General features: G+C 45.8%; 1 protein-coding gene across 1 annotated transcript in view; it reads left to right on the top strand.

Moving 5' to 3' along the window:
• The window catches only part of NUP133 (nucleoporin 133), a 1,584,091-nt gene that overhangs the window by 904,514 nt on the left and 655,568 nt on the right, over positions 1 to 24,009 (top strand). Inside the window, exon 18 of the mRNA XM_085611954.1 lies at positions 5,232 to 5,483. Within this exon, the coding sequence (XP_085468080.1) occupies positions 5,232 to 5,483 (252 nt within the window). The remainder of the gene's footprint in view (positions 1 to 5,231; positions 5,484 to 24,009) is intronic.

Genomic DNA, 24,009 nt, shown 5'->3' with positions numbered 1-24,009 from the left:
GGACGTGGTGGTGGTGGACGTGGTGGTGGTGGACGTGGTGGTGGTGGACGTGGTGGTGGTGGACATGGTGGTGGTGGACATGGTGGTGGAAGTGGTGGTGGACATGGTGTTGGTGGACATGGTGGTGGACATAGTGGTGGACATAGTGGTGGACATAGTGGTGGACATGATGGTGGGCATTGTGGTGAACGTGGTGGAGGACATAGTGGTGGTGGACGTGGTGGTGGTGGATCTGGTGGTGGTGGATGTGGTGGTGGACATGGTGGTGGAGGCCGTGGTGGTGGTGGTGCCAGTGGACGTGGTGGTGGTGGTGGATGTGGTGGATTTGGTGGACGTGGTGGACATGGTGGTGGTGGATGTGGTGGTGAACATGGTGGTGGTGGTGATGGATGTGGTGGTGGTGAACATGGTGGTGGATGTGGTGGTGGATGTGGTGGTGATGGATGTGGTGGTGGTGAACATGGTGGTGGACGTGGTGGACGTGGTCATGGTGGACGTGGTCATGGTGGACGTGGTCATGGTGGACGTGGTGGTGGTGGACGAGGTGGTGGTGGACGAGGTGGTGGACATGGTGGTGGTGGACATGGTGGTGGAAGTGGTGGTGGACATGGTGTTGGTGGACATGGTGGTGGACATGGTGGTGGACATGGTGGTGGACATGGTAGTGGGCATGGTGGTGGGCATTGTGGTGAACGTGGTGGAGGACAGTGTGGTGGTGGATGTGGTGGTGGATGTGGTGGTGGACGTGGTGGTGGTGGTGGTTGATGTGGTTGTAGACGTGGTGGTGGTGGTAGTGGTGGACCTGGTGATGGTGGTGGACGTGGTGGTTGATGTGGTGGTGGTGGATGTGGTGGTGGTGGATGTGGTTGTGGACGTGGTGTTGGTGGTTGTGGTGGTGGCTGACGTGGTGGTGGACATGGTGGTGGAACTGGTGGTGGATGTGGTGGTGGATGTGGTGGTGGTGGACGTGGTGGTGGATGTGGTAGTGGACGTGGTGGTGGACATGGTGGTGGTGGACGTGGGGGTAATGGACGTGGGGGACATTGTGGTGGTGGTGGTGGACATGGTGGTGGACGTGGTGGTGGTGGTGGACATGGTAGTGGTTGGGAATGTGGTGGTGGACGTGGTGGTGGACATGGTGGTGGTGGCCATGGTGGATGTGGTGGTGATGGTGGACGTGGTGGTGGTGGACCTGGTGATGGTGGTGGACAATGTGGTGATGTGGTGGTGGATGTGGTAGTGGACGTGGTGTTGGTGGTTGATGTGATGGTGACTGAAGTGGTGGTGGACCTGGTGGTGGATGTGGTGGTGGTGGTGGATGTGGTGGTGGTGGACGTGGTGGTGGATGTGGTAGTGGACGTGGTGGTGGTGGATGTGGTGGTGGTGGTGGATATGGGGGACATTGTGGTGGTGGACATGGTGGTGGATGAGGTGGTGGACATGGTACTGGTTGGGAATGTGGTGGTGGACATGGTGGTGGTGGACCTGGTGGACGTTGTGGTGATGGTGGACGTGGTGGTGGTGGACATGATAGACGTGGTGGTGGTGGAGGGCGTGGTGGTGGACATGGTGGTGGATGTGGTGGTGGAGGGCGTGGTGGTGGACATAGTGGTGGATGTGGTGGTGATTGACGTGATGGTGGACGTGGTGGTGCACTTGGTGGTGGATGTGGTGAAAGTGATGGTGGACGTGCTGGTGCTGTTGGACATGCTGGTGGAAATGGTTGTGGTGGACATGGTGGTGGGGATGTGGTGGTGGACGTGGTGGATATGGTGGTGTGCGTGGATGTGGTGGTGATGGATGTGGTGGTGGTGGACATGCTGGTGGTGGACGTGGTGGTGGTGGACCTGGTGGTGGATGTGGTGGTGGTGGTGATGGATGTGGTGGTGGTGGACATGGACGTGGTGGTGGTGGACATGGTGGTGGATGTGGTGCTGGACATAGTGGTGGACGTAGTGGTGGTGGACTTGGTGGTGGTGAACCTGGTGGTGATGGTGGATGTAGTGGTGGACATGGTGAACTAGCTGGTGTTTGTGGTGGTGGACGTGGTGGTGGTGGAAATGGTGGTTGACATTGTGGTGGTGGTGGACATGGTAGTGGTAGATGTGGTGAACGTGGTGGTGGACGTGGTTGTGGACATTGGTGGTGGAGGACATTGTTGTGGTGGGCATGATGGTGGAGGACGGGGTGGTGGTTGTGGATGTGGTGGTGTTGGATGTGGTGGGCGTGGTGGTGGACGTGTTGGTGGTGGACATGGTGGTGGGGGACATGGTGGCGGTAGTGGTGGACCTGGTGGTAGTGGACCTGGTGGTAGTGGACCTGGTGGTGGTGGATGTGGTGGTGGACGTGGTGGTGGTGGTGGTGGACGTGGTGGTGGTAGTAGTGGACCTGGTGGTTGACGTGGTGTTGGTGGACATGGTAGTGGACATAGTGGTGGTGGTTGATGTGGTGGACATTGTGGTGATGGTGGTGGTGGACGTGCTGGTGGTGGACGTGCTGGTGGTGGACATGGTTGTGGTGGGGATGTGGTGGTGGACGTGGTGGTGGTGGTGGATGTGGTGGTCGACATGGTGGTGGACATGGTGGTGGATCTGGTGGTGGTGGAGGCCGTGGTGGTGGAGGCCGTGGTGGTGGAGGCCGTGGTGGTGGTGGTGGTGGTGGTGGACGTGGTGGTGGACGTGGTTGTGGTGGTGGTGGATGTGGTGATGGTGGATTTGGTGGTGGACGTGGTGGTGGTGGACGTGGTGGTGGTGGATGTGGTGGACGTGGTGGTGGTGGTGGTGGACATTGTGGTGGAAATGGTGGTGGTGGACGTGGTGGTGGTGTTTGTGTTGGTTGTAGTGGACATGATGGTGGACATGGTGGTGGTGGGTGTGATGGTGGTGGTGGACATGGTGGTGAACATGGTGGTGATGGATGTGGTTGTGGTGGTGGTGGATGTGGTGGTGGACGTGGTGGTGGTGGACGTGGTGGTGGTGGACGTGGTGGTGGTGGATGTGGTGGTGGATGTGGTGGTGGTTGATGTGGTGGACATTGTGGTGATGGACGTGCTGGTGGTGGTGGACGTGCTGGTGGTGGTGGATATGCTGGTGGTGGTGGACGTGCTGGTGGTGGTGGACGTGGTGGTGGTGGTGGTCGTGGTGGTTGTGGACATGGTGGTGGACATGGTGGTGGGCATGGTGGTGGACATGGTTGTGAACGTGGTGGAGGACAGTGTGGTGGAGGACAGTGTGGTGGTGCACGTGGTGGTGGTGGTAGACGTGGTGGTTGTAGACGTGGTGGTAGTGGTGGACCTGGTGATGGTGGTGGACGTGGTGGTTGATGTGGTGGTGGATGTGCTGGTAGTGGATGTGGTGTTGGTGGTTGATGTGGTGGTGGCTGACGTGGTGGTGCACATGGTGGTGGATGTGGTGGTGGTGGACGTGGTGGTGGATGTGGTGGTAGTGGACGTGGTGGTGGTGGATGTGGGGGACATTGTGGTGGTGGTGGACATGGTGGTGGACATGGTAGTGGTGGTGGACATGGTAGTGGTTGGGAATGTGGTGGTGGACATGGTGGTGGTGGACGTGGTGGTGATGGTGGACGTGGTGGTGGTGGACTTGGGAGTGGTGGTTGACGTGGTGGTGGTGGAAGTGGTGGTGGGCGTGGTGACAAATAGTGAGAAAAGGTAAAAGCAAAACACAGAGTGAATGATAAAAAAAGAAGAAAGCAAGATAGAACACAAGGGAAGAAGTGATGAGAAAACTGTCACAGAAAAAGCAAAACGCAAAGTAAATGATAGCCGTGCGCGAGTAAATAACTAATGCGGCTATTTTAAAGCACACACATGCTTGTCACAGTAAAAGCAAAACACACTGCTGGCACTGCAATCGTCTCTGCTGGCTCGGGAGTGGTGCGTGCGAGCGCGCAGTCGGCTCTTTTTGGAAGCACATACTCGTGCTTGTGGGCGCGCCCCTGCTCGCTTTCGCAAGGTGGATGCTGCCACAAGCATGAGTATGTGCTTCCAAAAAGAGCAGAGCGCCGGCTAAAGGTCATGCGCGCTGCGTAGGCGACACCTAAAAACACCCTGAAGTCTCCAGCTGCGCGTTATTAATTGGGCGCTGCATGACAACCGGTTTGCTCCGCCGGTATGTAAATATATCGGCATGACTGTCTTATCACTTAAATAGATTCAAATCGGCAGTATCCTGATTAGTCAGCACTATTATCAACGAACAGTATTTTAAGCTGCAGGAGCTGTTACTTGTAGAAGTAGTGTACACACTACGGTTCAGCTAGTGTATTACAAACATTCGCTGCCAAGGTCGATCTGGCTGCCAACAGGTCCGTGTCTCCTGGTGATGTGAAGGTGTCCGTCCAGTGCGTCCACTGACCATTTCGGAGAACAAGGCACCAAAACACACGTGCTTGCATTCAGGCCTACCTGTGACAAATGGAAATGGGTGGGATCTATGCTACTGAATGACGGACGTCTGCTCTCACGCAGGGAGGGAGCCTCCAACGCCTGAACCATGACGCTGACAGAGTCACTGGCCTATAGAGAATACTGCCATAGACTACAATGGCAATAGTTAATTATAAAGGGCTTTAGAACAACAAGCCATGCGTCACAGTTAAGAAAGCTAATTTACTGCCTGGCTTCCGTCTCCTGCTTCACAGCGAGGCAGGGCAGACAGCCTGGGACAGACAGGCCAGACTAAAATACATCGATTTGTATAGAGATATAATCTTATCTCTAAATAAATCAATGTATTTATTATTTGCACATGAACGGGAAGGAATATCGGGGCGGGGCGCAACCCTACAGCCCTAACGGAGAATCCGTCCCTGGTGAACCCATTAGTTTCATAGAAATTATTGTTGTAACTGGTCACAATTTGTGATTCATCAAGATATCTAACAGTTTGTTTATCAAAATATACATAATGGCCTTTTAATTTCAGCCCAAAAAAACTTTTACGCCTTGCAATCAATAAATATCTATATTTGTATATACTGAACAAAATGTTATCTATGCATTATATTGTGTTGTTGTTTCTAATAATATCACTTGGACTCTTTCTAACAACAACCTCTTCTTTTACTAATGTACATAGTTGATTTTTGCATTTTCACTATTATCTGTTATGCTGATACATGTGTTAAGCATCAAAACGGGTGACCTATTCAGATTGCTAATGCAAAGATGCTTGTAAATTAGCACAACAACTTAATTTCTTTTTTTCTTCTAGCATCCAGTGGATCTGCAGGAATACGTCCAGCTATAATCTGCCAGCATGGAATTATTCTCAAGAAAGTATATCCTCAGGCAGACAGTGCCCTACGCAATACTTTGACTGAGCAGCTCGTGGCACTACTGGATTCTCTCTTGGATAGTTATGTTGTTCAGCTGAAATCTGTAGACACACCCAGCCACCAAAATAGATATGACGAGCTGGAAATGGAGTACACACAGAAGCGGTCAGAGCTTTTGGCTCCTCTACGTAAGTGATTGTTATTTGGATAAAATAAGCAGTTTAACTTGGGTCATAGGTAATGGCTGTCATCACTAGAAATTAAATGTTAAACAGAAATTGACTGATTTTGTTTATTATTTAATCCAAAAAAGAGTGAGTTCCCTAAAATATCTGGTTTTAGAAATTGATTAAACATTTGTGTTTGTAGGAAGAGTGATCACTTAAGAAAATTTAGTTGATCACATAACATAATTGAATGCATAGTTCAGTAGATATAGATTTTAACTGTGTATTAGAAATGTGGTTGTGGGAAACCCCCTACATTTTTAGACCTTAATATATTACCTCAACAGCATGCCCATGGGTGAAGGGAGTGGAGACTGTTTAACCTCAATGTTTCAAAGCAATGTGTCCGTGAGATAAGCCACCGTGCAACACATCAAATCACAGTCAATTAAGTAAGGACAAATTCAGTAACTGAGTTCTTGGGCAGAAATAAAATGCAAATATTTATTTCAATAATTCAAAAGTTACGGTATAGAAATCATAAATGCTAATGCATGTCTATGCCATGAAGGCTCTTAGTAAATAGCGCTATACAGAATGATGTGCAAAAATCCGAAAAGTTCACAAGTAAGCCTCAAAAGCAAGATAAAAACAGACAGCATCCATAATAGCAACAGAAAGTATTTTGGCTCACCCTCAAAATTAAGGGTTTATATACAGTTTTCTTGCATAGAAAATCATTTTCAGAAAACGCAACATGGTGTGAGCAACAGCACTAGCAAATCAGAGCACAATTTCATAAAACACTACATTGCCTGAGCATCTAAGCAGTATCCCACTTCATGAATATTAATTTTGCCGCCAATCTATGCTATTGTCATCCGGATATGGCAGGACAAACTAGTTAAAAAAAACAGCACATTATTGTGAATTAATGCAGTACAGTGAGATAGTGGAAGGGCACTGACAAATGCAACACTACTGTGTCTTTGTTAAAGTTTTCTTTGAGACCAGCAAGAACATCATCAATGGAAATAAACATAACTCTTTTCACTGCATCCTGCAGAAATAATAAACAATGAACATGTAGGAGGAAACTTCAATTTTGAACAAGATCCAATTGAGGCCTTGTCAAGTAACTGCTTAGTAACTGCAAGTAACTGCTTAGCCTTGTCAAGTAACACAGGAGCGGAATCTGGACCCAATGCCTCTCCACCAGTAACCACACCAACTGTAATGGTAACTGTAAATATGGATATAGTGGGGGGGGAGGGGAAGTGGATAGAGAAACAAGAGAGGTTGCCCTGCTGGGGGTGACTTCACCTATGCTAGAACCTTGTTTGTCTTTCCTCTACAAGGCGTTATGGCATTTGGTACCTACAGATGGGACATAAAAAATCTACATATATAACTGCAGGTGTCACATTTCCATTACATAAGTACTGATAATGTTAACCTAATTACCCAAATAATGCAAGACTTGAGCTACTCTTTATTAAATGATACTGATAGTAGGTTGAGAAATGTTGAAGACAAAAATTGTAATGTTTAGCAATAGTCTTCTGATGGGAATACTCTGTCCTTAACTTTCCTTGGAGTTCCAAGTCACTGTCAAAGTAATTCAACACTTGAACTTTCACAACGGAATTAATAACATATATGTGTGTGTGTGTGTGTGTGTGTGTGTGTGTGTGTGTGTGTGTGTGTATCTGTGTGTATCTATATGTGTGTGTGTGTGTGTCTATATGTGTGTGTGTCTATGTAAATGTCTATGTGTGTGTGTCTATATGTATATATATGTCTATATAGATATATATGTGTGGCTATATGTATGTGTCTACTTGTATGTATATATGTGTCTATGTATGTGTATATTTTTATTTATATGTATAAATATATATATATATATATATATACACAATTATTTCCTTTTTTTAAAAAAAATATAGTCTGTTTTCCAAGTTTGCGCTATTATCTCTTTCGTCTTAATGACAAACAAACGAAACGTGTCAGTCAGTTGTTCCATAAAAATATCGAAGAAACGGAAGACTAGGCTTACCAAACGTTCAGGTGAGGAAAGATCCTCTCAAAAGTAGAATTAGATCGGTACATGAGAGAGAGAGAGAGTAGTTGAGACACTACTTCCCTCTCAAACCATTGGAATCCTGTCAGAAATGTTAGTAAAATCTTCATCAGCCGAACTGCTCAGAACCGAAGCGGAGGCACTACTTTTCAGGCGCTGACGCTCATCAAGAAGAGGCTCAATTCATCTTAAATTTCCAGTCACAACCTCAAAAATTGAATCGTGCAGAAGAGACACTACACGCTCCTCAATCTCAGTTGAAGTGCGCCATTCGTTATCGGAGCACGCACATTGGAAACTTGCATTCAGCGTGTGCTTCATACAACTAGACTGCTAACCTGGTTTTCCTTTCCGAAGTTCTCCAGCTAAGCAGTCGGAATCAACTGGGATAGACAGTAAGTGAAGAACCGACCTCAAGAATAATTTTGCTGATGGATGCATTTGTCTCCAGTGCGGGTATTTCCATGCTCTTGCCCATCTTGGCTTTCTATGGAGCCTTAACTGAGAAGCACTAGTACCTGCCAACGTGTTCCTGTCAGGACGAGCCAACATAAGCCAGAAAAACATGCTTTAATACATAATAGCAAAATCATAAGTGCAACATCTTCGTTTCAGTGTATACATGTAAATTCAAACGTGAATTCACATTAGGCACATTGTGAATAATGTCCGAAATTATATAAAAAACACAAAACAACTTAAACAATCTCCCCCTATGAATAGTCAAGGTGAAAAAATGATTCAACAATTATGATATAGCCTGCCTCAGTTTCTCCTTCTTATTATTCAAGTCTTCCAACAGTTTCAGTTGTTTGTCTACTTGATTGCTTGCTTTTTCCATTTCTTTTACATCTAGTACATCTTGCTTAAATTATCCTCTTTTCTTCATACACTCACAATTTAGAAACATCAGCTCAGAGAATTCGAACAAGGGAAAAAGAACAATTGCAGAAATCAACACAATAATTACAGGGATTCATAGTGTTATAAACATACTACCTCCTAAAATATCAATCCAGCCAGCCTAACTAAACCCCTTTCCGATCTGGCTGAGGATCCTACTGCTTCCTACAAGCCATTCTCTTCTAAAGCTTGGCCTTCATGAGAAATGCTAGTAATATTGCTTACATAGGCATTAATAACCCTACTGTTATCTGGAATGAAGGTGCAACACTCTTACCTTCAAAACCTTGCCTACACCGACGTCCTTTGCAAGAAGGATATCTAGCACTAAGCTGTTATGCATTATCATTGCCAACATAGCAATTAATTCTGAATGAATCTGCATTTGAGCACCATCGGTGTTAGAAGCGAGCCTGTCCACAAGCGTAGGTAAACTTCAAATTTTTCCATCATTAATATCCTCTTCTATAGGTGGAATCATAGCTCCTAAAACATTTACTCCTGTCTGCTCAAATTCATGCTTCACTCTCTTTAAACTAACAGCATAATTTATCCCATTCACATGATAGGTTCTAGGAAACCCTAATGTCAAATAGCAAGAACCCACCAAATTACGAGGCCGGATGAAATAAGCAGGCTTACCACACGCATGATAAATTCCTCTCAGTACTGGTTCTTCACAAACTAGAAAAACCACTAACAACATAACTTCTTTCACACTCACTCTAACCGACAAATTCTATTGACCTAACTGCTTTAGGCCCATGACGCACAATAATTCAACCTTTCCCTCATGCTCCTTTCTCAACCTTTGATGAAAATCCAAAACCCCAAAATAATAATCAAAAATCTAAATCCAGCATCAAAATCAGCTCTCTTTTTGTTACTCAGTTCATAATCTCAAGACTTTTTTTTCATCTTTATTTTTTTCAAAGCTCAAAACTTATTTGTAGAAGTTCAAGGTGGCTTTTTTCTAGCTGGTTTTCAAAGATGAATTGGCAACAGCTTTTTTACTGTAGATCTCGATATCTTGCTGTTACGCAAGATACGCCTATTCAGGTGAAGCGTACTTTCTGTTTGGAATTCTCTTTCTTGCAGGTCTTTTAGCAACAGATGGTTCACTCTTGTTGTTCTCTGAATCGATTTCAACTACTTCTGGTTCTTCCTTGACCAATTCTAACCTTTCATTTGGCCAGTGCTTTGTCTTGCAAATTTTGTCAATGCCTTGGGTGTTTAAACCCTTTTCTCTCTCTTGCGGTTCCCAGGACTCAGATTTTCAACTAGAGCCTTTTACTGGTCGAATCCGAGACTATTTTTTCTTGCTGCCACCAGTAATTTTGCAATAGCTTTTCACTCTGGTCCTCAATTTGAAACTGACCACTAGTACCTTCACCAGGATCTTCAACTTCATCAACAACTTCACCTGTCAGACGGTTTCCACTTTCTCAGTAGGAAATATTTGTTTGTTGGACAACATAAATATTGGGATGGTGCCAGACTAATTCTATGCACCCCGTCAGAATATGTTGGCCTATAGATCTAGCTCATTGTGCCACCATAGGAACCCCATATCTAGTAAGGTAGCAAATAGTTTGGGCAACCCCAGACCATTTTTACATAACAAACGATAAAACCCGTGGTCTGTACAGCGCACCTCAAGATACAATTCTGGAGTCGCAAAACACCCACTTATATTAAGTGTAAAGTGCAAATGGAGGCGGTCAGGATGTAGAGTAAACAGTCACATGAAAAAGTGAACAAGAAAGAGAGGGACTCAATCGGGATTATTGGCATCCCATCATTTCACTTTTAAGTGCCCAGTGTCATCATCTGGGGTACAAAACAACTCTTCTACTTCCCTCTATAGTCACAGAGGAATAATGAATGAGTTGTATCCTCTTGTCGAGTTCTTGCCAGAGGAAAAAGTATAGAAAAGAAACTCTTTCAGAAAAAGTGCAGTGCAAATAGAAAAAGGAATGTGCAATAGAGACAGAAGATGATATTCTTGCTTATATTTTCGAATCGCATTCCTACGTAAAAAACAGTGCAGGAGAAAGACAGCAGTTATAACTATTCACTGCTTATATCTATGGTCGACATGTTTCAGCCATTGAGATAATTCTCCCTGGCTTTCTTCAGGACCTCACCAAAAAACAATCTTTGCTACTGCAATATTCAATATTCATAGTTATTAATGGGTTACTACTGTACCCTCATGTTCAATGTTGAAATCCTCTGAGTTTACACGATGTATAGGACATCTGTAAAACAAAAAGTCATATAAAAATAACAATACATCTAGTCCCTCCAAAACAATTGCAAACCACTTATAGTATGTAGTGGTATAAAATAGTCAGAAAATGCTTACCAATGCATTCCGAGGAATTGGCCTCACCTCTCTCTGCACCAGCTCAAGTCAAAGAGGCCCCGCTCTACAGGGTAATCGTCATGCATCCCAAGAAAAAATATATGATAAAGTGGATACAGACAATTACTTACAGCACATGAAAAAGCAATATCCATGTTCAATTTGTCACATGGGTCATCTCAGTCATTAAAAGTGTGTTTATAAGTCTATCATCGTAATAATTCATACAATTCAGACTAGTATCATTTCAGGCTCCTTCAGAGTTCGGCATATAACTCAACTCTAGTCGTCTATCATACTCATCTCAATGACATCAAACTTTCATGGAAAGAAAAGGTGGAAATATGCAAATGGAACATGTCTATTTCCACTCTTTATATCTCCTTTAACTATGTCCGGCGTATACTGCTAGTATTGTCTAATGGCATCTTAAAGTCACTAGATGACGCAGGGATTCAGAAGCTGTTCTTATTTTCTGTTTTACTACGTTTTAAATTATAGTTGTTTCCATCGTATGTCTCGTAGAGGTTAAATGGGAAACGAGGAAGCGTGACTGTAAGGCTGTCCATACAAAATACTTTATTTGCAAATTACAATTGTGAGTGTTATTCAACAACGTAACACTAAAATTCTACCGGTACCGGGAAGCGCGCTTCGCAGAATAATTAATAACGCGCTTCACAAAAATTCAACCGGTGCCGGGAAGTGCGCTTCACAGAATAATTAATAACGCACATGCAGGAAGAGGTAGGAAAAAGCCGTAACCTCGACTGATTTTTTTATCTAATTTGCCCCACATTTCAGAGACCCCGTACCTGTCAGTCGTTTCCTCCAGCTGGGACCTTAGCTGGGATGGAGGTACCAGACACGGGAAAGCAGTGTCTTTTTATACGAAGTAGCTCTTCAGGTGTTGTGAATTTGCGTGTTTACGGCGCTCATGTTGGTACTTGTAGTTTTGTATGACGTCCTTATGTTTGTGGTCTGAACTTTATGTATTTTTTCAAACTTAGTGGTGTCAAATAATTTTGCGTGTCATTCATCAGAGGGCAATATATCACGAGGCAATATATCAAAAGAACGAATCGGCTCGATGTGGCTCGTAGTATGGGATATATTTTGCAATGCGGGGATGTTTTTAGCATTCTACCTCTTTCGCTGGTATATGACTGTCAAACGTTTGTACCTAACTTAAAGGTGGTAATCTTTTATATCAGTCTTTACAGAACATCCTCCTTTATATAAACTGAGAATCTTAGCTATTTCTAAAAAATATACTAATTCATCTCAATAAATCAGTGACAGCCTTTGTCTCGATTATGTACCTGAAAAAATATATATATATCTCTTATATGAATATTGATTTGTAACATAAGAGCACATACATATAATTTGAATATCATTTTGGCGTTTGTCTTACCAACTAACCTCACACCTTTTTGTGTGGTGGAGAAGACATTTCCATAGTTAAATATTGTTTTTGCGTGCCAAGTAAAGCACGTTTCTGAAAGTTATATGTACAGCTAGATCTATATGTGTACTACTCATGTAATTATGACTAACAATTTTTGAACGTTGAGTATATATTTAAAAAAAAAAAGTTTTTTTTCTTCTTTGTTACTAGCAGTGATCTTTACTTCTTTTGTAGGGACACCCACGGAATAGCATCATTTAGACCTGTTAAATCACTTGACAATTTGGATACCCATCTTTGTTCTCGTAGGAAAAGAAAGTTGGATACATTACTGATGTGAGGAATATGAGGTTTTTCCAAAACTGTCCACACAAAATCTTGTTCTTTGTGTCCTTGTTCAAAAAAATGTCTTGTCAATTTCGTCATGGTCTTCTTGCACCTAAATGTGCTTTTGTGTTCCAACATGCGAAGTTTCACCTTTCTAGTTGTCATGCCGACATATTGAGAACTGCATGGACAGGTGATCAAATATATTAAATTTTCACTGTTACAGTTAGTGAAACTTTTCTGTATCCATGGTCTAGAAGTACCGATATCAATGAATTTTGATTGTTTTGTTAGTAGACAAATAGCACAGGAACCACAAGGGTAGTGGCCCTGTACTGCTGGTAAACCCCACAATATATCACCTACTCGTTGTTTTGGGGATATCGGTCGAGTATGGACCAATTTATCTCGCAAATTGGTACGCTTTTCAGAGAGAACAGTGGTAGAGGTATTTTATCTGTGCAGCTGTTAAGAATGCGCCAGTGTTTTCTGACACTTTTTTGTATGTTGTTTGTAAGAGAGCTAAAAGTAGTTACAAAAGTCAAGCGACCTAATGGAGGTTTTTCTACTGAAGGTTCTAACAATGCCTCACAATTGTTATTTGTGGCTCTCTTATAGGCTCGTCTGATCAATTTTGTTGGATATTCCTTCTCTTTGAGTTGTTTCATGAGGTTAGTGGAATGTTCCTCATATTTGTCCATAGTGGAACAGTTCCTCCGAACCCGGAGGAACTGCCCATATGGCAAATTTTCCCGAAGGGATTTTGGATATTGACTATCAAACCGAAGTAAGGAATTCCGAGCCATTGGTTTCCGATATAGTTCACTTTGTAGACCAATAGATGTACTAAAGATGGATAAGTCTAGGACCATCGCAACCCTGACTCCCCCAGGAATTGTGCTATTAGATCTAGAACCCTCTTCTCTCAGTGACTCATGCTCACTCAGAAAGGTACTCAAATACACAAAGAGGCGTTTTCAATATTTATTAAACCATTGTGATTCTTGTATAAAAAAGGACAGTGAAAAGACTGAATGATTCCACCATAGTGCTAAAACAGTGTATATATGCTGGCATATAAGTACTGGGTATACTGTGCTCCTACTATGGCTTGCCTAACATAGTTATCTAGGGCGGGTGTTCTGCCCAGAATCTCCTAATGGATGATCTAAGTCTCCTTACCCGATGGGCAAAGTATGTAGGTCCCCGTCTTGGTCACAAGTTGGACATTCCTCCTCGCAGAGGCTAAACAGGAGTCAACCGAGACTCCCATACAGCACCGACCTTGGACTGATAGCAGAGTGCTCTTGTTTATTGTCTCTGTGATTGCTCTGTCGCCTTATGGATGAATAAACAACAACATTTGCACAATGTGTGTTCAGGCCTTGTACTGAATGTTCAAGGTGTTGTGATAGTGTACTTATGAAGTAGAATTGTAAGCAGTGTGGTTTCAGAGAAACTAATGTGTGTCAAAAGTAATTGTGTGGGAAAAGAAGGCAGCTTTAGAAACAAATACATGTAAAATGGCAGTGTCTCTTCCTTGGTCTATCCTAGCCAGTCGGCTCTACTTCTCGGACATAAGTCAACTAAAAGCTATCTAAAAATAAAAAAGCTATCTATAGCAATACCACAGTATGTATTGATATCTAAAAATCCTCAGAAATTAAAAAAGGCAATCATACTGTTTGAAAACCATTATTAAAAATATAAAAGCGTATAAAAATACAATATAAAAGGAATTTAGGATGGTAGAAACAGGCCGAATCAAAAAATGTTCCCACCAAACAGAGAATCAAATTGTTTATGTTCCGATTGGTAGATTAAACATTTCGGTTACCAGCGACCGCAGACAATGATCCCAGAGACGCATCTCGGAGCAGGGTTATGGAGCAAATGTTTTCCCATCCAACCCCCTCATCAGCCAATGAGGAAGTGACCACAGCCAATGGAAGGTTCGCAAGCCGGAGCCAAGATACAACTCACCAGGAGCAGAAGCATCCCAGGAAGGATCATAGAATGTGTTCAGAAGCAATGGTATACGCAGGGGTCAGCGATACAGATGGGTCTTTTAGGAGTCCACCAGTATGTTCATGTCCAGAGGTTGAACCAATTGCTTTCCTAGGCACAAGTCCAAGGCACACTCAAGTGCGCAGTAGACAACGAAATTCAGATTGTACGCAATGAATCCGCATTCGCCTGAAAGATTAGAACCGATACTCATTCAATTCTTGAAGCAAAGATGCGCTGAAACATTGTACCATGCATTCACGGCACAGGAGCCCATTTTGTAGTTCCAGCTCCATTTGATCTTGAAATGGGACATTGATTTCAGAACAGAAAAATTTAAATCTCAGTGTCGACAATCAGGAGCAGGACCAGCAAAGGGCGTCCAAAGACGCTGCTGAGTACAAAGTGCATGACTGACGGAATGACTCTGAAAACTGTCTGGAAGATTCTAACCAAGCCAGAGCCTAAGCTTTTAGAAAAGTGGCTACCCTCGCAGTATGAGACATGTTAAAAATGTGGTGCACCAATTCTCCAAAATGCTGTGGAGAAATTAGTGCCGAGTAGCGACTGAATTTTGGAAGAAGACCTAGCAACTTAAACGTCTCCTTTGCAGGTGTTAAGGCCACATCTTTATGAAACAATAACGCTTTCAGCTTGCTTAGGGCTTCTAAGTGCATGTTCGAAAGCTTTATCAAAGGCCACAACATCTCCTCCCTAACTGTACGGGCAGGTGGAAACAGTAGTTGTGTACAGCAAGTACCCAAGTTAGAAACTGTAATAAGATAGGCTATGCCCTATGTCATCCTGCAGCATCCCTGATCGTTCAACATCTAATAACTAATTCAAGCGTAATCAGAAAGCCAGACGAATCATGGCCACTGTGGAATCTTTCAAGTATCAAGATAGGTTTGCTGCAGAAGCATTGCAAGCCCCGTGAAGTGAAACCACCTTGCACACTAAGGAACCACTTAAAAGCACTCTCGAAGCTAGAGTTACTGATAATAATTGTCTTTATTCCGACATTGGAATTTGAAAGGTAATTCCTAATACTCATGTACACACCCTTCCCCTAACTCTTTATATCTGCCCACTTGATGGTGTTCTAAGCAGTATTGGCAATACAATGTTGAAATTGCAGAATGAACCTGTGGATTATCTAATCCACAAAGGTATTTAAGCAACAGTAAACTGCAGCCTGTCTAATTTCTTGGGTCTAACATAGTGTATGTTTACATCTTTGCGGGCCATAAGGGTTTGCTGTTTTGTCAGTTGGTAAGGTGAAAACGGGCTTGTGGCATTAATATGTTGCCATGGTACACGACCAGAACGAAGTGCCTGAAGCGTCCAACTTAAAAGCAGGATGGATCTAAGTTGCGATTGCCCATGTTGTAATGCAGACATGTTTTGTTGTATAATAACTTTTGCTGACAACACTGTGTTGTCCAGGGAGTACATTCTAGAGGACAATGTTGTCATGCCATTGTCAACTACTGCTAGAGCCTTTTCTAAATTAGCCCTGTGAATCTGGTGCAGTCTTTCAACAGCTTCCTACTGAGAAACTTTCCATATCTCATTGCATATTGCATACAAGAAGAGTTTTTGATGTGGTTTTCGAGGACCTGACAAGAATTCCCATAGTTCCAGTTCATCAGAAAGAAGGGAAAATTTTGAGGTCTTTAGCTAATCAAGGAACAACTTCCCAGCACTGTAAGTTATAACCACCCTGAGTACTCTGTCTGTATGTAATGCAGGTCTGGCCTGCTGATCTCAAAGCCCTCAGTATTACCTAGGAATCCTGCTTGACATCCATTAGTATCTAACAGCCAGACTGACCATCCCCTCAAATTGGTGTCTGATGAATTGTACTTTCTATTATATAGCATCATGTCTAGTGTTTTCTCCTTGTATTTTGTAAACTGCAGGCATTTTTCAAAATGTGGGAATTAGTAATTTGTTCAAATCTTTTGTCTTGGACCAACCAAGACATGACGTTTGTTGCAAAGTTTTGTACAGGAAAATCATTTGTTGTGGTATAAGACGTGTTCTAAATAAAGCCTTGTTCCCCTGAACCTACCAATCCTTTGTCCCCCAAATTGACTTGACATCGTAAGCGTCCCTCCAAAAGTCGAACCCTTGTGTGGACAGCTGGGAAAGAACAGAAGCAGAATAAAGCAGCTTTGTGTTTGTTAGATTATTGTTCTTTGCAAGAGATGATGCAAGCTTATAGTAATAAGATTCTGGGTCATATGTATCATAACTAGAAAAATAAGCAAACTTCTGCGCAAATGTTTTTGAAGTGCCCCTTGGTGGTGAAGGCCAATGTTTCCATTGTGTGTAATTAAAAAAAGTGTGTGGAGTACTTGCTTTATGCAGGAAAGGATGACTGTAATGTTGAAAACAGAACATTTTATTGTAATTAGATGTACCTTCGTACTGTTCATCAGATGAGAAAACAATGGAATGCCCAAGATTATCTAGCATTTCATGTACTGTTTCTACATCCCAAGCATCAGAAATAGTACTGGGATGACAATGTCATTTAAGGATAATTTAAACAAATATGGAATTTGTAAGAGTTCAGTTGGGCCATACACATCATACGATACCCTATCCCAAACAATCTCATCAGGAGCTGTAACGGCCGAAATGTTCACCGGGAAAGACCTCTTCTTTCTCTGTCTGATGTTGAGTGTGGCTTGAGAACCAAATTCACCAGTTTTACTTCAGTGTGTTCTGGGAGATAGTGTCCATAAGCAATAAAAAGACTTGTCACAAATCCAATCCAAAGGGCCAGAAAAAGTAACACAATTGTAATCCAAATGAGTAACCATGGAGCAACAAACTATTTCCTTTTCAGCCCAAAGATAGAAAACACACAGTTTCAGTTGAAACGGTAGAGGTGGTTGTGCTGGTGGATAAGATGAATCTGAGGAAATGTCATCAAAGTGGATGAAGTAGCCAGAGGCAGTCCGATCTATTTTTGCCAGCTCTGCAGGTTTTGTAGAACCGGCAGATGAGTCGATCTTTGGTACATTGACGTTAACAGAATTTGTGTCCGGATTCTGAATTGAAATCTGTGTTTCTGTACTTGTTGATTGTACAGTAGTTGTTGTAGTAACTGGTAGAAGGGATACTTCATTGTTGGTTCTGTGATCTCTTGTAGGAGAGGGAATGCTTCAACAATAATTAAAGATTTCATTCGAACTTCCTTTGTGGTAGTGAGAGGCAGGTAACTACCCAGGAGCCCGCATGACCTACTGTTGACAATCGACCACACAGTGTGGTTTGATCAGATCGATGGAGACAAATCTATTGTTTCTGCCGCCAGCAAGGGGCGGAAGAATTGCAGTTCTTGTACCTTCAACAGCCAGTACAGGTACAGGCGCTCTGTAGGATGGCCTGCAATCTTTCTTGTCCACAATTTTTTTTCCTGAACAGATCCCCAATCTTCGGGTTCCAGCCAGGCCTCGCCAGAACCTCCTTCACTTTTCCATTGGTGGTGCGTTTAACTTGGACGTTGCTTTGTTTCTTTCGGAAACTGTTAAGTTCCTGTAAAAAAGCCAGATATTTGCTTAGATCAAATGGCATTTTGCCGCCACTATGCTGACACTGTCGAAGTCTGGGAACCACATTTTAACCCCAAACAGGATCTCATAGGGAGTCGGACCACCAAGGGATTTTCTAGGCAGATTGGTAAGTGCCCTCTAGACCCCATATAGGTGATTGACCCAACTGCAACCTGAGCCTAATACCCTAGCTGTTAAAGACTGCTTTAAGCCCCATTTTTTTTTTCTTTGTGACCAAATTTCCCTCGCACTGGTACAGGGAGGAATACTGCAGGGTCACACACCCAAACTTCCCATGGCATCTTAGTAAGCCTGGGAGGGGAATGCCGGACCTTGGTCGGAATGTAGTGTGCCAACTGCGTATGTCCCAATAAAGATTTGCAGATCCTTTAAAACAGTTCGAGTGTCAGCTGACTACAGTGGCCATAGCTATAGGAATCAGGAGCAGGAATCCACTGCAACCAAGATAAACTAGTAAGCCCCATGTGATGACAAAGGGCCACAATATTCCAAATAAATGCAAGCCAGAGGCTTGTTTGAAATAAGTAAAGGTGTCTGTGTTGGGCATGCCCCGGTGGAACCATTCATCTACTGGCAGATGTCGCATTTGAGGACACAGTCCTTGGTCTGTTTGTAAAGACGTGGCCACCAGTAATAATAAAATTGTAGCTGTCACCTCTGCATGTGTATATGCAAGACCCTTGTGTGCAGCTAGAATTAATTCTAACCTGTGGTCTGAATTTGGTACAACTGTATCCCCTACTCCAGGAATGTGAGCAAACTGTATATCTGAAAGAAGCAGTTATAGATTCCTTAATTTAGAATTACCCCCAGGCGTTAGACTGAATCTGGAAATTTTTTCAGCAGCAGTTCCCCTGTGATTCAGTAGGTGGCATCCGTCGTCGGCGTTGTGGTCACCGGGTTGACGTCGCAGAAGTTACTTAGACACCGCCCTCGCTCGCCGACGTCCGTTCTTTCTTTTTCCGCGCCAGGAAGCGCAGATCTGAAAAGAGCGGTACCGCCAGTCAATTTTTGACTGACTTTTTGCGACATCTGTCGACTTCTTTTCGAGTCTTAGATCGACTCCTGGTGCACGAGGGATGCCCTGTTTCAAGGCCTGTCGTTCCTGTACTTGACTGATGTCGGTGACGGATCTGCAACGCGTGTGTCTCTACTACCTGGAGCGCGGCCACGGCCCCAAGTCGTGTACTGACTGCCGAACCATTGCCCCGAAAGCGATCCTGAAAGCTACTCGAGGCCCCGCAGTCGGCTCTGCATCCAAGGTCCCGGTCGCGTGGGAGGTCAAGGGACCGATCGAGGAGCCAACATCACTCCTCGGCAAGTCCTCGTACTTTGGGTGAGGTAAGTTGAAGCACAAGAAGAAGTTGAAGAAGCATCGTCGCTCTTTGACTTCCCCTCCTCCGTCGCAACGAAGGGTACGGATGGTACCCCGCCCGCGCCTCCGGGGGCAGAGCCTTCAGGGTCGACTCCGGCCTTCCCGGGAGCGACCCCTGCCCAGCTTCATCAATTCTACAAAGCAATGCATGCCATCTTTGGGCAGCCCGACTCCACCGGTGCGGCTTCGGGCTCCGCAGACTCGGCTGGGGGACCTAGGCCTCCGGCCTCTGCTCCGCAGGGCCCCCTTGGATCCAGGCCTGACTATGGATCGGCTCCGGTCGACCTCGTAACACCTCCACTGGCGTCGATTCCACCAGCGCCACGTCCACAGCCGGCGCGGCTGGATCTCCAGACGGCGTCGACCCCGGCTTCCATCCTGATGCAGATACCGAGCCGGACCATCGTCGACCGACTCCGGAGCCGATGGGTACTTTTGTGCCTGCATTCCATCCTGGCCATTTTCAGACTGATTGGCAGCTAGAGGAGGGTGAGGAAGACTGGGAGGGGAGAACAGTTGGAGTACGATCTGGACTGGGGAGAGGAACTGGAGGATGCCAGTGGTATGGATACCTCCGCAGACCTTGGCAAGTTGTCTCCTCCTATGGTGGCTACGGAGGAGGTAGCATCTTACGCAGTGGTGTTACGTAGGGCGGCCGAGGTCCTACACCTCGAGCTACCTACTGTGGCAGTCAGGACTAACCTCCTGACAGAGTTGCTTCAACCGGCAGTGAGCTCTTCGGAGCCCCACCTGCCATATACGGAAGCCCTCACGGACATCCTTTTGGGCACCTGGTCCAGGCCCAACACGGGCTCCTGTGAATGGGATGGTCATCCGACGCCACCGCTCGGCCCCGGGCGACTCCACTTTCCTCTCCCAACATCCCTCCCCCGAGAGCTTGGTAGTCCAAGCCTCAGCGTCCCAAAGCGCATTCTCTACCGGACAGGGAATCCAAGAAGCTGGATCAGTTTGGGAAGAAGTTGTTTTCTTCCTCCAGCTGGGTCGGTGAACACCGCATGCCTCTTGGGCCATTTATCCCACTCTGTGTGGTATACGGTGGTGCAAGTGCTGCTTCCATGTCCGGAGGAGGCCCGGGCCGTGCTCTCCCGTGCTGTTGCCAAGGGGAGAGACTCAACAAAGTTTGCCATCCGCTGTGGACTGGAGACTGCCGACTCACTGGGTAGGACCATTTTAACGTTGGTGGTGCTTCGCCGTCACGCCTATTTGAGAACGAGTGGCTTTTCTGGGGATGTCCAGAACACCTTGATGAACAAGCCCTTTGATGGCTGTCGCCTCTTTGGAGACAAGGCAGACAGTGCTTTTCAAGGACTCTCGGGCTACGACCAAGTCCTTGGGCCTCTCCACCACGCACCCTGTACAGTCTGCCTTTCGTGGCCACGGAAGAGGTGTCCCAACACATTCCATTCAGAGCCACCGCCAGTGCAAGCTGTTCACCCTCAGCGTGGCCGGGGACGTGGGAACCATCGTAGTGTTTCTGGGGGCCAGCGGGCGGGCCAGTCCAACACCACCCCCTTTGCGACACCCTCCAAACCTTCCTAGTCCGACCTTTCTAGCCCATCAAACGCCAGTGGGCGGCAGGATTCGCCATCACCTCCCACACTGGCGCACCATCACTACGGACAGGTGGGTTTAGCAGATAGTCTGAAGGGGCAACTCCCTCCCCTTCAAGACTATACCTCCAGCCATGCCACCCCAGTACCATCGCATGTCGGAGGATCATCTGACACTTCTCCAACAGGAAGTTACGGCTCTCTTGGCCAAGGGAGCCATCAAGTGTGTTCCTGCCCCAGAAGTAGGTCGTTGATGCTATTCCCACTACTTTCTGGTGCCCAAGAAGGACAAGGGCCTGCGTCCTATCTTGGATCTCAAGGACGTCAACCGCTTCCACCGGAAGGAGAAGTAAAAAATGTTGATCCTGGCTCAGGTCTTGTCTGCCCTCTACCCTGAAGACTGGATGGTAGCGTTGGACTTGCAGGAAGCTTATTTTCACATCCCCGTCCTGCCGGCCCACCGGCGTTACCTGCGGTTCACGGTAGGCCATGAGCATTTTCAGTTTACCGTGCTCCCCTTTGACCTTATCAGCACCCCTCAGGTGTTCACGAAAGTGATGGCAGTGGTCGCAGCTCATCTGCGCAGATCAGAGGTTCCAGTCTTCCCCTATCTCGCCGACTGGTTGTTGAAGGCGGGCTCGCCCCAGGCAGTCGTCTCCCACCTCCAGACTACGGCTGACCTCCTGCTTTCGCTGGGGTTCTCCATCATTGTGCCGAAGTCCCACCTGACCCCCTCTCAGAAGCTCCTCCTCATCAGAGGGGTCCTGGACACGACACCGTTTCGGGTTTATCCTCCCGAACAGCGAGTTCGGGCTATGGTTCCGATCTTTCAGCCTTTATCCCGGGTTTCGGTCAGGATGACACTGAGGCTGCTGGGCCTTCTGCATCTTGCTGGTCGATCATGCCAGTTGGCATATGTGGGTTCTGCAGTCGGACCTGAAGGTCCAGTGGCCGCAGCATCAAGGTAATCTGTCCGATTGCGTCTAGATCTCAGAGAGCACTGCACGACAATTGCAGTGGTGGCTCATGAACCAGGATTCGGTCAACGGCAGATCCCTCTCCCATCAACCTTCTGGAGCTTCGGGCGATCTGTCTTGCACTAAAAAAAAGAGTAGTGCAGGTGTTCACAGCCAACACCACCGCCATATGGTACTGCAGCAAACAAGGCGGGGTGGGGTGGTGGACCCTATGTCAAGAGGCCCTCTGTCGCTGGATATGGCTGGAACATCAGGGCATATCCCTGGTGGTTCAACACCTGGCAGGTTCACTGAACGCCAGGGCGGACAAACTCAGCCGCAGGTGCATGATGGACAACGAATTGCGTCTTCACTCGAAGGTGGTGCAAGGTCTCTTTCAACAGTGGGGAGATCTTTGGTTAGATCTTTTCGCCACCAAAGAGAACGCGCAATGTCGGCAATTCTGCTTGTGGGAATTTCCTAGGCGGCACTCGCTTGGTGACGCTTTTCGTCACGAGTGGGGTTGCTGTCTTCTATACGCCTTTCTGCCTATACCACTTCTGCCCAGAGTGCTGAAGAAGATCAAGCAGGACCTGGCCCAAGTCATTCATGTGGCTCCGGATTGGGCATGAAGAGTCTGGTATCCCGAGCTGCTCAACATGGCCATCGATTCTCTGATCCGACTACCTCTTTGGGAGGATCTTCTGTTGCAGCAGCAGGGGACGGTCTTCCACCTGAACCTGTCCAGCCTCCACCTTCTTGCGTGGAAATTGAGTGACGACAGTTGACATTATTTGACTTTCCTCCCGAAGTCTGTGATGTAATCTTGGCAGCAAGGCATCCCTGCACTAAGACGGTATACACCTGCAGATGGGATACATTTGTGGCATGCTGCACAGCAAAAGCTGTAGATCCCCTTTCTGCCCCTCTTTTTGAGGTTCTCGTGTTCCTACTGTCTTTGGCCCAGCAGGGCTCTGATCTGGGCACTCTTAAGGGCTACCTCTCGGCCATTTCAGCCTTCCTCAGGCTTCCTGATCAGCCTTCTCTTTTCAAGTGCAATGTTGTAAATAGATTTCTCAAAGGCATTACTCCTCTTTTTCCTCCTGTTCCCTTCGTAATGCCTCAGTAGGACTTTTCTGATGTGCGCTCCCTTTGAGCTGCTAAATAACTGTCTTCTCAGGCTCCTCAGTCTGAAAACTGCTTTTCTGGAGGCCATCACCACTGCGCGCAGGGTGAGTGAGCTACAAGCTCTGTCTTCCAAGCTTCCTTTTCTGGCTGTTCATCCGGATAAGGTCGTCCTCAGAACTCAACCTTCCTTCCAAAGGTGGTCATTTCTTTTCATATTGGCCAAACCATCACTTTACCCACCTTCTTTCCACCTCCGCATCTTTTAAAAGAGGAAGAGAGGCTCCACCGTCTGGATCCAAAATGTGCGCTCTCCTTTTATTTGGCAAGAGACACATAATTGATGGACGGAATGCAAAAAAAACCAAAACATTCACCCCCAGTCAAGAGATCTGGATTAAATCCATCATTCTTTTGCTCACCATGCCACCCCAGTTTAGACCTGGCCATATGCAAATCAGTCTTGACCCTGTGCCTCATGTGAACAGTCTAGCCCGAACTACCAAGCCAGGTCCTCCCTGGACCGGAAACAAGCATCCTAGGACCGGTTGACAGCCACCATGGTATCTGTATCTATTCTCGTACTTGAATGAGTTATGAGTTATTGCAGCGACTACAGCAGTTCACACTGTTACTTTTGCGGCCTCATCAGCCATGGAATTTCCTGCAATGTGTACGCCAAAACATTAGTGGCTCAATTTGTGAATTACATGAGTACGCGGCAAGCAATCGTTCAACTTTGCCTCCTGTTCTCAAAGCATCTTGTACTTGATTGTGCACCCTTTTGAATCTGTGTATCCATTCTGGCTCCAGTAGTGTAAATATTAATTATAA

The sequence above is a fragment of the Triturus cristatus genome, chromosome 6 (assembly GCF_964204655.1).
Source record: "Triturus cristatus chromosome 6, aTriCri1.1, whole genome shotgun sequence".
Classification (NCBI taxonomy): domain Eukaryota; kingdom Metazoa; phylum Chordata; class Amphibia; order Caudata; family Salamandridae; genus Triturus; species Triturus cristatus.
The sequence above is the reverse complement of the archived record's forward strand: the minus strand, read 5'-3'. Positions and strand labels throughout refer to the sequence as shown.